We start from the raw sequence: 14,720 nt of genomic DNA on the forward strand, positions 1-14,720 counted from the left end.
ATTTGAATCCAGAATCTTAAAAACAACACTAAGCTAGAGCCTTTGAGGCAGCCTAAACCCAGACACAGGCACTGAGAACATTTTGCTTCAGAAGCCTTATCAGAGCCTTTTGGAAAGGCCAAAAAAAGAAAAAAAAATAAAACCTCAGACCAGACTAGAAAACCATTCCCTTCCCCTCTGGAGGAACCCCAACTCTCATGCTACATTTTGACTGTTTGCTCAGGTAAAAATTGACTTAAGAAAAAAAAAATGAAAAACAGAAATTTAATACAATTATCCTCTCAGCCTGGAGAAGGAGCTGTATAAATACAGTCAGAAGAGAGCTGTCATTTTAACTGCAATACTATATACGGTGGATTTCTTCTCTCCAGTGGAAAGGAAAGAAACCAATGCCTGCCTCCAGCAGGCTTCAGCAATAAAAAGTTATAATACTACACAATTTCATGCAACACCATATAAAGGGAAGGTTTAAAAGGGGGTGGGGGAAGAAGGTCCTCTCTGTAATCACACAGTACATAGAAAGCCTGGTATCTTACCTGATTTTCTTTTTGAAGATCCATAGTCCCTGAAAAAAAGACAACAACAAATAGACATGGTTAGAGCTGGAAACTGTGATGAGAGAATAAGTGCCTCCCAAATTTCCACCCATATGCTCAAGGGCTCATCCTGTGCACTCCCTCCTTTAAAGAGGAGGTCAGGACTGCAAGGCATTGACAGGCAGGGGCCGGGAGGGATCCTGAGCAGCACTGGCTCATCAGCAGCAGCTGGGGCTTCTGCAGCACCAGGGGCTCAGGGAGCATGTGATCAACGAGACAGAGCAAACCATCCACAACCAGCAAGGCAGGGGAGAAGAGTGTAATTTTTTTTCCCTTTAAATTGAGCTATTAAATGCACAGCTACTGAATTAACCCCTGACATTCCCCTGGAGAGGAAGGGGAATATTAACTGCTGCAGGGGTGTGGCTGCTACAGGCTTATCTGGCATTGCTTGCAGTGCTCTCCTCTCAGAGGCTAATTAATTTGCAAATAACCTCCAGACCCCTCCTAGCTGTCTCTGACAGCACTTGTCTTCTGAAAGGAAGAAGAAAAAAAAAAACCCACAAACTTTGTCCTTTCTTTTTTCTTCCAGGATGGGGAAGGCACCCTTACTTTTCTGAAGTGATTTAAAGGGTGCCGGCACCTTTGCTCCTGGCAGAACAGCTGAAAGCTCAGACAGCTGCTACAGAAGTGGGAAGAAATTACAGAGGGGAGCTGAGAAAACTGATTCTGGGTAAGCAGAACTGACCACAGAAATACTTTGCTATGGCTGTGCTTCCTCCGGTGCTCTCCAGAGCCTCTCAGACCCAGCTCTGAAATAGCTTGCGCAGGCAGGAGCTTGGGCAATGACAGATTGGGCAGAGACAGCATCGCTGTGCGGGCACAGCGCCTGCAGCACGGTCAAATGCCCCACCCGGCAGCTTTAATGTTGACAAAATCACCCAATGAGCCCACTGTAGAGACAGGCTGTGTTTGCAGGAATCTCACCAGAGGGGCAGGCAGCAGCCTCTAAATTTTTGGGGATCAGACTGTCAGGAGTAGGGGTTTTGTCCCCTGCAGCATGCTGTGTATTCCACAGGAATCAGAGAAGGATTGTCCCAGACTATGTATTTAATTTCAGGAGAGTTTGGAGTATGATCTCAAGACATGACACGTGTCTTGAGAACAGAGGAGAGGTAAGCCTATCCATAAATTCTATTTCTCCCAGTCCTTTGCGTGCATCTCATGCCTTACATGTCTAGGATTTACTTCCAGTGAGCAATAACTACTTGGGAGTTTTTTTTGCACTGTCTTTGAATTTTCCAGTGTCATTTCTATTTCAGTTAAATGGTTGTTTTGTCGGCCATGTCTGCAGTTGTATTGATGTGAAGATGCTACTGCTCATGAATAGGCTGCTTCTTCTACAGAAGTGATATCATATGCAAATATAATGCTTGCTATATGGTGCCTGAAACAGAGGCCCCTCAGAATGAGCCAGGGAAGGCACAATCCCCAAAATGTAGTCCTCTGGCCCGACTCCGCTCCCACGCCAGCATGGAGCTTTGCGGTTCCTGTCAACAGAGCTCTCTTGGCATGTGAAAGTCTGTGTTTGGTCCTGCCCTCAACTGCCTCTCTTCTGACAGTGCTAAATGGTGAGAAGGTAAAACCCTGTGGAGATCCACACACGTAATTTGCTTTAACCTAATACCTCCATCGTGCACATGCTTGATGACTACTCCAATCCCTTCTGCCCTTTGCTTTCTGCAGCAAAGCTCCTGGACCTTCTCAACCCTACAGCTTTGAGCTGGATTCAGCTGGGATTTCCCTCTGTAGCACATCGCATCCCCACCGCTCTCTGTGTCACACAAAAAGGTTGCACGCAGCTCTTGCAAATATTAGCACCCTTGAGGACCCCGGGAGGATGGTGTAGCTGGGCGCAATCCCTAGAACATAAATAAGATCATCCTTCCAGTCTTTGCCAGAAGGCCCTCAGTACACATTTCCAGGTCAATCTCCTGCCAACCAGCCATGCTACAGGCATCCTAAGAGAGCACACACAGAGCACACAAAGCAAGGTGAAGGCAAACAGCATTAGACAGAGGTGAAAGAGCCTTCAGCCTGATTGAAGTTGTGAAAGAAAACCTAACTCTTTTTTGCCACTTTAAAAAAAATTACCCAATTTACACAATTAGAAATGGGTATTGATGGATTGATACGGTTAATAAGCAACCAAAAATGGATAAAGACGTTGCTGAATGTCTTTGCCAACTACATCAGGCCAAAGTTGTTGCCCAAGTTTGGAAAGTACAGTAGAAGATGATTTGGCTGTGCTCTTGCTGTGCAACAGTGGCAAGCGCCACAAAAGGCTCAGAAGTCAAACCTCCATCCTGGACGCCCTCCCACATCTTTCAGCCCAATCTGCAGCTGGTTTTAGGGCTTGTGTGAGTGACTGCGGTAAGGTTTTCAACGAGGCTTGTTCTTTTAATTCTGAAGCATGATTCATCTATGCAATTTAAAGAAGGTAGAGACTAAAGAAAAGGCAAAACTTTTAAACTGTTTCTTCTTTCTACATTAAATCATGGGATGACGAGAGATATTACTCCATAAAGAAATTTTAACTTTTTTTTTCCCCCCCTGTTCAGTTCCTCATCTGGCTGGCATTTCTTCCACAGTAAAAGCACATCAATTATAGAAGTGTACTTGCCCTTAAGTTTCCTCACACAAGCCCTGCAATGGGCAGACACATCCCACATCACACCACTAATGCAAGCACAGGCACTGTTCTCGATACGATGCTGCAAGTCACGTTTCTGGGCAATGGCATACGCGGTGCCAACAGAGGCAGTCACTGTCCATGTGGGCCAGGAGCTCTGGTCCAGCAAACACCATCATTGCTTCTGTCATGGCTTGTGCATGATGAAAACAAACCTTTCAGTTAGTTTGAAGAGGGAAAAAGGCCCTTACTGTCACTGCAAAGTGCGCATCTGAGCGATTTAGGGTCAGCTACAAGAGGATGAAGCAGCAAGTATGTCTCAGTGATGTCCCTTGGAGATCAGAAGGGTAACTAGCATCATCAGAGGATCCACCCCCTTTTAAACTCTTGAAGGCAATTGAACCTACAACTTCTGGTCTTAGTTTCTAGTCTTAAGCACAAGATCATCCTTAGAGAAGAAATGAAATGATAATTACAAAATAATTATTTGAATCACCACCACCCTCCAACTCATGAGGCCTGCTCAAAAGAAAAACCAACCTAACAATCAACCTATTGGGCAAGTTTTCATCTTTTCATTTATTCTTTCTGTAAGTTTTAAAGTCAAGTTTTATTGGGTTCAGGTTTTGGAGTTCCTGAAGTCCATGTAGACCATGTCTCCCTGTCTTTTCACTTTTTTGTACACCCACATTTCACTCATAAAATCAGGACAAAGCACTATCAAATAAAATGGAGCCTGAAATAAAATCCTCATCTCCACAGTGAAATTCTGAAAGCCAAAACTTGTTCCTCCCAGTGAGGATGGGAAAAAATCACTGCTGAAATAGAAAGCAAAGAAGATCTAGCAAAAAACCTCTATGGCTGTGTAAAGTGCTCTTTGTATACATACTCTTCTCCGCTTTTCTGCTAATGAAGAGCAAGGAGCCCTGCCTGACTGCGTGTTTTTTATGTCCTATTATTCTGCATGATTCGTTGATGTCTTTTCTCTCTCCCAAGTGATGATCTATAAGGTGAATACCTCAGCCTCGCTGTTTTCAGAGCATTAGTGTGAGGCTGAAGTATTGGATTATGTCTCCAAAACAATAAAGGAAATTATTTAATGGTTTCTCTTAACTGTAACAATTTCTAAAAAGAAACTCTCCTCCTCCAATACAGACTGCACCTGGCACACTGCTAGCCCTTAAATCAGACAAGAAACATGTCCCTGAAGAAGAAAAACCCTTCCAAGGAAAGGTTCAATGAATGTCATGTCTGCAGCTACACAGGGAAGCTCACTTTCTCTTAAGCTCTTGCTCTTTTCATCTTTTCAGCTTTATGCACACACTCATATTTCCATTCTTCTTCCATTTCTCTAAAAACAGACACCACCATCCTAATTCCCCTTCCAGCCATAGCTACAAGAATAGCAGTGAAACCAGCAGGTGGAACTAAAAACAGCATTGGCAGGTCCCTTCTTCATTAGCCAGGATCACTCCATACATGAACAAATGCCTTTCACAAAAATAGCATATTTCTAGCCTTTTTCATATTAGATTATAGCAATTTTGTCTAAAGTCATCCTGTGGGGCACCACCTTTAGCTGACACTGAACCTCATTACTGGCAAGGAAAGTACTTCCTGCCGCTAACAATATTAAAATATTGCTGGTGCCAAGCACGTCACACATGCCGGACACACTCTTCTTGCTTTATGACAAAGGAGAGGGAGGCTGGATCTTCCTTCTCATCAGCATTACAGCAGGCTAACGTTACTCTTTTGAAATGTAGCAATGAATGTGAAAGGAAGAGCACAAGGATTGCTATAGAGCTGATTGCCTTGGTATCACATTAAGCTATCCACAGTCAGTCTGGAAATTCATGAAAGATAAAAGTATCTTATGTCATTGAATTTGTGTGTCACTTGCAATCTAATTTAATTATAAAGGTTATGTTAACAACATTATGGAGGTGTTTTATGCACCTCCTTTCTTTAGGGACTGACTTTGCTGCTGTATTCAGTGAGAGTTAGTAAACATCTATCTAAATACGTACAGATATACACAAACAAGTAGTGGCACAACTGGAAAGTTGTTTAACAAATGAGGAGTATCTTGACATTTGCTCAATAAAGCCTAAGAAATGTTCCAAGTGGAGAAGACGACTGGAGGTGACTAGGTGCTTCTGACATCGACTGTGCCTGTTCTCTTTAGCTGTATTTCTAATTCAGTTTGCTCTGTATCTGGCCCAGAGGGTTTCTCCTGAATCTTCCATGGAGATCCAGCAAGTCAGCAGAAGCCTCCTGCAGGAACCAGGAGAGTTTGCAGAGTGACACTGCATCAATGGAGGGGCTGGAAGGCTGCAACTTGGCTCCTACACAGCTCTCCCTTGGAGGTGATGTGTTCAGTCAGGGGACCTCTTAAAAGCTCTTTTAAAAGGGGCTCTTTTAGAAAAATCTGCCCTTTCCCACGGGACAGCAGACCCAGCAAGCTCACTCTGTGGATTCCTCCTTTCTCAGATATGTCACCTTTTAGCCCAGGGCCTCTGCCTGTCGGTAAAGCAAGGCTTGGCTTCAACTCATTTAGCAAAGATTTCAGACAACCGTGAGTTTCCACTGTGAGAGAAAACAATCCCTGCAAAGCATGAGGAGCTGTCAGAACCATGGACGAGCACAGCCAGAGCGCTGTGCAGCAGACATTTCATCAGACAAGACAGAAGCTAAAGGGAGAGTAAATCATCTTTCTGTCTGTTTCTCAGTGTTTGCTGATGAGACAGTAACAAACCCTGAGTAATGGAGGTTAATCTGTATCCTCTGGAGTATTTTAATACATAAATTAAAATTGTTTCATATTTGTTGGCTTTTGATAATTCATGTTTAAATACATTGTAGGCGTTCATGTTCCCATGCTCCTTAATTCCTAAAAGTCTCTAGTGGTGTGGGCAGGCTGTGGTGGAGATGTATGACATTTCAAACAAACAACTTGATTATCATTTAGTCGCCAATGATTTGCCAGGCAGATTAAAAGCACAGAAATGTTTTAACGAGAAAGTCCGCTCTCTCCTTCCCAACACTCACACGGTTTGCAGTCAGTAACGAAGACCAACTTTCCAGAAACTTTTTCTTAGCGCTGCTCTCAGATTCTATAACAGCGTTTTTAAAGTAAACCAATACAAAAATACTTCGCTACCACTCTTTACATGCACAGAATCCTGAGCCTTGAGAATATATTTGCATCTTGAAACACTCCTAACTGATTTTCCTCAACAGCCAGACTGACATTTTCTATTTGAGACAAGGCACAAAATCAAGCGTGACTGAGAATTGTCACTAGGTGCCTGCCTCTCACCAAGGCCTACGGCTGGAGGAGCACCCGAACACCTTAATACTACACAAACACACAGGAGCTATATGGAGAGTGCACAGTTAAAATTCACATTCATGGTACCCAAAGTGCAACAGTTTAACCATGTGCATGAAGGTATCTCCATTTCCACTGAGCTCTAAGACCCATATGACACATAATTAAGGAAAGTTAACTCTATAAATTATGCATCAGGAACACGAGGATGCATACAGCTACACATTTTCCCCCTCCAGTACTCCATCCTCTGAAATCACAAAAGCACAACTGATCTCTTCCCTAGCCAAATAAACAGATGAAGTCTTTTTTTCTTCCTTTTTTTTTTTTTTTTTTTTTTTAAAGAAAATATTCTGCTCATTTCCTGATATAAATCGTTGCATTGTGGAACCCTCTTGGACATGAAGCTGTCCTTTCCAAGCAGAGGTCGAGCTCTCCAGTCCTGTCAGAAAGGGCCCCATTGTGGCAGTCCCGAGACTCCAGAATTCCTTGCCGCGAGCAAAAGAGACTTGAGGGGCAAGAAGAAAATCTGGCGACCTGACTTCAAACCCAGGCATTTCTTGCTGTCTGGAAGCAGTCTCTGCTTGCTGCTAAGAAGGGTAAGCCACTGCTGTGCAACCAGCTCCTTAAGAGAACGGAGACAACACAAAAGAGAGAATTTTGCCTTCCTGCCATCTTTCTGTTGTCTTCACAGTGTGGCTGTAATACTGGCATAGAACAAACGGCACAGCTTTATATACTATGTACTTCTGGTTAGGCTGCAGCGCTTTTCTCTGCATCATATAACAATGGTGGTCCAGATTGGCTCACCAGGACCCAGCTGGAGGTCCTGATTTAGTGCTGACTTCTGACAGCTCTCTTGAACCTAGCAAAGTAAAAGTCAACCCAAGTTCTCCCTGAGAAACTCCAAGAGCAACACTGGAAACTCATCTATAAGTGCTGAAGAGATCTTCCTTATACCAGTAACCTTAGCTTGCACAGAAAAGCCAAGGCTGGAAGGAGATGAACACTGCCTCCTCTCCAGCAACGCTCCCTGCACCTGAATCCATGGATTTGTATCATGAAGGGGAGGTGCAGGACAAGGAAAACCAGTGGCCTCTGCTCTGTACTTGGAGGATCCTGGAGATTAGCCCCGCACAGCACAACCTGAACTCTGCTGCCAACTCCAAGGTGCATGGGATGCAGGCAGCTCCAAGACAAACGACATCCCTGTGGGCCATCTTAGCCTCATGCAGACCCACAATGTTTGGGGGTGGCTGTCACCATTTTTTTTTTTTTGTGTAGAAAGGGTGTAAAAGGACAAGAGATAGGTTCGAGGCATCCTGCTCCTTCCCTGAATGATTGGGGAATGTCACAGATATCTGTCCCAAGATTCCTCAGCGGTGAAGTTGATCACTTGGCTCCAGAGTGCAACTTCAGTATTTGTCTCAGGCTGAAGATATGCAGAATTAGCCTCTTGAATTTTACACAGTTACAATTTTTTATGATGAAATTATCCTCCTGGAGGAAGACAGGGCTTTGGAATTGCACATTCAGCATTTAACCAGGCTGTGAGATATGGGGCAGGGTGATCTGACAGCAAATCCTGGCCTCTCTGGCACCAGGGAGAGACGGCTCGGTGCAACCTGGAAGTTGCAGGACACTGGGGCAATGAGCTAACGCCATGTGATCCTCTACTGCAAGGCTTCAGTGGCCTTGAAAAAGACAACATGAATGTTTATAGCAAGCTTTTTCCTGGAAAGAAGAATGAAAATCAGATCTTGCCTAAGAGTCACATCCTCATCTGGTTTTGTTTTACCCTGTTTATTCCTTCAGATGGCAAATTTCTCCACAGGACAGAAAAATGTATTTACCTTAGCAAGAACTCTGGGTGGAGGTGCTCTTTGCCTCCTCTAAACTGACCTTGCTTGTCCCTTGTGGGGAGGCCAAATTTGTCTCTGTCTTACAATGACCAAGCATGTGTCACTTTATTATAGCCTTTATAGCGTAAATGCTGAGTGATAACAACAAGGTAATAAAAATTAATCATTCTCATGTGCAGCTTTTCCAGTGGTGCTCTTCACTTTGGGATTTTATTACACACATTTACACGCAGATACAATATATATTTAAAAGATGCATCTAATCATAGATACAAATTAAGTACTGCATATCAGATCAGAGTTGTAAATTCAAATGTACCCTATAAACTAGTCAGGCTAATGAGCTTGCATATATGTCATACAAATCTGATTAAGAGTTTAAGAAGGCGGTAGAGGCTTTGAATCTTTACTTCATGTTTTGAGCCCTTCCTGATTTGCAGATGGGCCCCTCAAATTCTACTTTCTATAGGAGATTTGGGTCCAACCTCTCATAGGCAACCACATGGTCCATCTGGGTTTCTAAACTGCAGCCCAAATGGTGACTGTAAGAAAAGGCAGGGTCCCTTTGCTGTCCCCCTCCAGGGACATGTTCCTTCTGTTTTGGACTGACTTGATTGGAACTATGTGTATGGTGCATGGTAACTGTCTCCTCCATCCCATGGTGGCACTGCTCCCCTACGATTAACCTCCCCAAAAGGAGACATCACCCAATGCACACCAAGTTGTGCCTGCTCATGGGAGGCAGGATACCACCACCTCTGCTGGAGCATGCATGGAGACCAACAGTGTTACCCGGAAAACTCTCATCCCAGAGAGTGCTTGGAAAAGGAGAGAGGGAAGGAAGAGGAGGAAATTTGCAAGTTACAAATTTTCAAGCCTCAACCCCGGGTCTAGACATAGATTGTTGAAAAAGGCTTTTGCCCCTGAATTACTGCACCAGGAAAAATAGTTGGAGCACAGCGGTTTAAATCAAACTAAGAGAAGAGCTGCTGCATGCAATGCAGCTGAATCATGGTACTCACTGGTGTTAGGCATTGTAATCACCAAAACTAGGCATGGGTTCAAAAAGCAGTGAGATAAATTCATGAAGCAAGGATAAATGGTGGCTATTGTACTCCACGCTCTGGATGCTTTGACCCAAAAAGTCCCATAACTGCTGAATGCCAGAAGCAGAGAGGATACACAAGGGAAGCTCATTCTGTATTTGCTTTGTTTCTCGTATTGGCTGTAAGCCACTGCTGGAGACAGGAGGCCAGATGGGGCCCTGCTCTCACCTAATTGTGGCCTTATAATATATTCTCCTGTAAAAGATCAGACTGGATTAGGATAAATTACATCCAAATCACACTGCATTACTCAGCACATTAAATTGTCCTTAATCACATACTTTGATGGCCTAGATTCCTGCTTAAATTTACCTCCTGTGCATATTTCTGTGCCTATTTTGTTGAAACCACTGCTGAATTTCAACTCTACATAACCAGTCTCTAATGAAAAGCCAATAAGGCTCTTTGATCAAGCTTTAATAGGACTCATCATGGGGACATACTCTGCTGTGGCAAAATGGTTTCCTCATCCTGTTTCTTTCAGAAATGTTTTGTGAGCCTTTAAAAGCAATTTAGGCCTGATTTATGTTAGCTAAGCAATTTCTGTTGCACATGTGAGTTACAAGAAAAGGACTCTCATCTCAATTTGTTACACTGTTCAGGAAGTCAGTTATAGATGCTGCATTGCCTTCAGCGTCTCTGACTTCAATGCAGTAGAAACCAGCTATTTGAGTAAATACTTCATCATTCCCAATTCTCCCATATGCTGCAACCAGTACTTGATAAGAGACAACCTATAGGATATTTCTTTTGGTAAAGGGTACTAAGCTTCCCCTTTCTAAGCTGTTTACCTAAGCTGTTTCCAGAAGACACTCAAGGAAAGAAACATGCAATTCTTTAATCGGGAGCACATGAAACATGTTGATGACTATCTAATAAAATTGAGCAGGCATTCAATAACAGTGAGTCACCTCATCACAAGTTTAGAGATGAGGGATGTAGAAATGGTGACTAAGCAAGCTCACGCAGTAGGCCAGAGGTGCAACAGCAACCCAAAAGTTTTGATGGCCTGGCCTGACCTGTCAGTGGCATCCAACCAGCCCCAGGTATAGGTTAGAGCAGATCTCTTCAAACAAGGGGAGAGATGCCAGTAGGACATGAGCCTGTGGCCAGGAGGTGTGTTGCCAGCTCTGGTAAGTGCTACAGCCACTGCTGCTGCTTTGCTTATGGTGTTGCTGAGCAAAGAAACACCCCAAAGCTGATGAATCCCTGAAGTAAAGGATCTCAAACAGCACATTGACTCTTCTCCCACATTTCCATATGCCAGAGAGAATAATGACAGTAGCTACTAGGGAAATAAGGAACTATTTTCTGTGAAGTTTCTTCTATTGTCCAGTTTGAATTTCCCACGCCACTTTGTGGCTGTTGCTCCTGTTTGTGTTATGTGCCACTACCAGCAAGAGTTTGATTCCAACATCCTTGTAACTCCCCTTCAAGAAGCTGTAGGTTGCTATTAGATCACCCCTTACCTCCTGTTTGCCAAACAAGTAACAAAAGCACAAAAAAAAAAATCAAATTATTTTTTCTCCCATTTCTTCTCACCCCTCGTCTTGAGCAGAGGTACCCGAGAAAGGAGCAATGACCCAAATGACAGTGGTCTGGGCTGCCTTCCTTCTGCTCTCCTCTCCTGCTTGTGGGAAAGCCCTTGGCACAAGCAATCCTGCTCAACTCACATACAGCCGTGTCCCACCTGTGAGTGCAGTGTCCCATGACAAATCTGCAGGGGCTGGTGACACCGAGCCCTGGGGAACCCCACAGTAACAGGACCCTGGAGGGAGCCCAGTGGAAAGGCAAAGCAGAAGACCCTCCTGTCTGCCCTTCTCCTTTTGACTGCCCAAGTGGCAAGGATACTCACTCACAGCCTCCTTCGAACACTCTCCGTTGCCCTATACCAGCCTCAAAACCACCCCAAGGTGGGCACTGGGTCTTGGCATCACTCCCGGGATTCCCTGCAGCCAGTCCCAGTGCGTGGTGCAAGCGCTGGCACCAGCCCACATGCTGGAGGCTCGCACAGGGAGCTCCCAGGCTGCCACCGGTATTTTCGACATTTTAAATGCTCTGAATTAGCAAAGTAAGGAATGAGTTACAAACATTTCCAGACATGGCCCGGGCCCTGCTAGACCTCGAAGCTCCCAGTATAAAGGAGAGCATGCCAGATGCTTGGTATTATACAACTTTGCATTCCTTTCTCGTGCTATCCTTATGGTGTCTAGCACTTCTGTGTATTCATCTGGCCTTTTAGCAACACGCTCCTTGGACCCCTCTGTCTTGCTGCCCCTGCTATGTGTCCAAGGGCAGATGGACCTGGAAGATTAAGACCACAGTGTGCAGAGACAGCAGATGGCTATTGCACCTGTACTTACTTTGCACTGCTAAATACCCTATTGCCCTAGCTAGTTTTAACGTCCCCTTTCAGTGGTAGATGTCTCTCCTGACTTTTTAAAATCATCTGTTGTACATATGGCCCTAAGAATGGTAAATATTTTTTCCAGGAGAGGCAAAAACTTATGATGCACGTGGGAAGACAAGAGCAACCCCACAGTATGAACTCCGACTTCTTAATCTGGTGACTGTAGTCTTTCCCTTCCTCATTACATTTCCTTCAGTTAGAACAGTGAGATTAAAACACGGCCGCTTCCCAAATCTGCCTCAGCAGCATGTCCTGAGTTAACTGTCTTGCAACATCAAATGTCTTTCCAGCATACTAAAAAGTAATGTAGTTCTCTATTTTATATACCTCGGAATTGTTTTCTGCCTGTTTCTACAAAGCAGCACATGGAAAGATCTTTCAAGTCGTTGGGTTCTTTAATCTACTAGTCAGAGACATAAATCATGGCATGTAAGATCTACTCTGAGTTCATGAACTCTAGAAAATTTTTCTAATCACTGTCCTTTGAACTGAGCTTTTTCAGAAACTGTAAAACTCTAAAACATATCTAGTAAATACATCTAGTAAATTTTGCTGGATTGGCAACTACTAAAAGCAGACTTGTCTTCCCTGATTACCTACCAGCATGCACCAGGCAGTCTTAAAACATCCTCTGTGATTCTAACACGAAAACATAAAAGAAAAAAGAAGTCTTGAACATGTCTTGCCAAATAAACTGTTGGGATTCATTAAATGATCGCAAATTATCATTGACAGGCACCAATTAAGCCAGAAAAATAGAGACAACTTCCCAAAGATAAAACCTTTCAAACACAAGCGTCACTTTTCAAGGTAATGAACATGATCTCTTTCAAATATTCAACTCTGATAACGGGTCCCACTCCGCTCTGCTCCCCAAAAGGTTAAAGAGCTAAATTCATGGCATTTGCAAAGAAGCTTCACAAAGCTTCCTGAGTACTCCACCCTTAGAGGCATCAGACCTGCTGAACAAGGATTTATTAAGCACCCCATGAGTGAATGGCGATGTTATTTTTTGTACTGTGGGTATGAAATAATTATTTTTAAAAAGCCCTATATTTCAAAACGATGTAAAAGATTGTTTCAGTTCCAGTGCTCAGTTTATTTTGGGAAGGAAACAAAGAAAATAGCACAGCTATTTCAGCCTGGACCAGTATAAGATTCCCGAGACTAGAGATGGACAGATATATCCTAAGTTTTATAGAAGCACAATCAAAATTATCAAAACTCCTAGTCATTTTTGCTCAGTTGGTATTTGATCACACACTTACAGATTATAATACTGAACTTAAAACTCCCTTTGCAGATGCAGAAGGTGGTTTTTGCTAGTATATGTACGGATCCATACTAGTACTTCCTTTTGAGCCTTACTCAGTTAAAAGGGACAAATCAAAAAAATCATGTTGACCTCAAATATATGCCTGTATACTTGCCCCGAAACACCTCAAATCATGAAACTGACTTTCTAAGGTGACCAGCATTAAATATTAAATAACTCTGGAAAATACAAGAAAATATTGTCTTTTTATGTGCATTTAAAATATATGCAGATTGCAGGCATCAAGGCACAGAAGTGCCATCATGCACCATGAAACAGTGCAATGTCTGAACAGACCAAAAATTTTGCAGTCCAGTTCAGATACAAATTTGGATGTTTTTCAGACCTGCTTATGCAGAAAACAGTAAATTTCTCCTTGTTCCTTTTATGAAACTCCTGTCCAATTCTCAACCCAGACATTAACTTTTAATTCACCTCATACATCTCCGAAGGGGGGGTGTGTGTGTGTGGTATTACCAATATTTTTTTCATGTTCTATGTTCATAAAAGTAAAGATGCATAATGAATGAACTTAATTATTTCCATCCATTCAGCTGGTTATAGAAGACGACCTTTTAATTCAGCTAAAAGAGAAATTACTTGTTCCTTCACAATAAACGCTGATTCAGGGGGAGTATTTCTGGCCTGTAACATGAAGGATCTCTATGTTTTCAAAGCTAAATGGCAATTGGGAGCTTATTACTGCGGTAACTGTTCACGTTATCTGATATATCGATATCAGATGTGGGCGAAGGGAAAATGTCATCAATTGTCAGGAATTACACCCCCTCCTTTTAGGCTGTTGAGCTCACTCGCTCAGTAATTCACAAACTCAGAATATCAACAAGGTTCTGCAAATGTTGTGCCCTGCAATCGGCTTTTGTGCACTATTTTCTCCCCTTGTTACCTGAAATGCCAGAAACTGGATGATTAGAAACCACACTCTCAGCAGGAACGTTGCCTTTCTTATCAGGGGCATGCCGTGCTGCGCCTGGCGGTGAGCTCCTCCCCATGGAGCTGCATCTAGCACAGGATGACAAGAGCATCCCTGAGGTCCTGGGGAGGTTTGCATATTCTGAAGTCCACGCTGGCGTCCCGCCAAGCAGATACACTGGATATCATACTATACTGCAATCATGATGCATAAAAACAACTGTAAAAGTGAAATGCAAAGGTCTGCACTGCTCTTAGCTCCCAGTACTGAGTCTGATTTCAGTGCTCTTTTGAATAATCTCTCATCACTGTAAAATACTGTAAGATTCGAAACTAGGATCTGAGCACACCAGCCACAAGAAACCGCAGTACGGATTACGAATCAGAGCACAAAATGGAGTGCCCTGCTGCCAATAACCTACTTATTAATGATTTCTTCTCCAGTCATCCTCTGAGACCGAAGCTAATTCCTGGAACCTTCTGCTTTGCCTCCGCTGCCTCTCCAGGACCAGCTATCCACCTGTATCCGCTC

At 43.4% G+C, this 14,720-nt stretch overlaps 1 protein-coding gene across 3 annotated transcripts in view; it reads right to left on the minus strand.

Moving 5' to 3' along the window:
- Positions 1–14,720, minus strand: part of SH3PXD2A (SH3 and PX domains 2A) — a 261,018-nt gene that overhangs the window by 90,851 nt on the left and 155,447 nt on the right. For 2 of the 3 annotated variants that reach the window (XM_075108103.1, XM_075108101.1), the window contains exon 6: positions 537–565. In XM_075108103.1, the coding sequence (XP_074964204.1) occupies positions 537–565 (29 nt within the window). Of the gene's footprint in view, positions 1–536; positions 772–14,720 lie in introns of those variants that run through there. The other variant, XM_075108104.1, reaches the window with a different exon arrangement.

This window comes from Phalacrocorax aristotelis, chromosome 12 (genome assembly GCF_949628215.1).
Source record: "Phalacrocorax aristotelis chromosome 12, bGulAri2.1, whole genome shotgun sequence".
Lineage (NCBI taxonomy): Eukaryota > Metazoa > Chordata > Aves > Suliformes > Phalacrocoracidae > Phalacrocorax > Phalacrocorax aristotelis.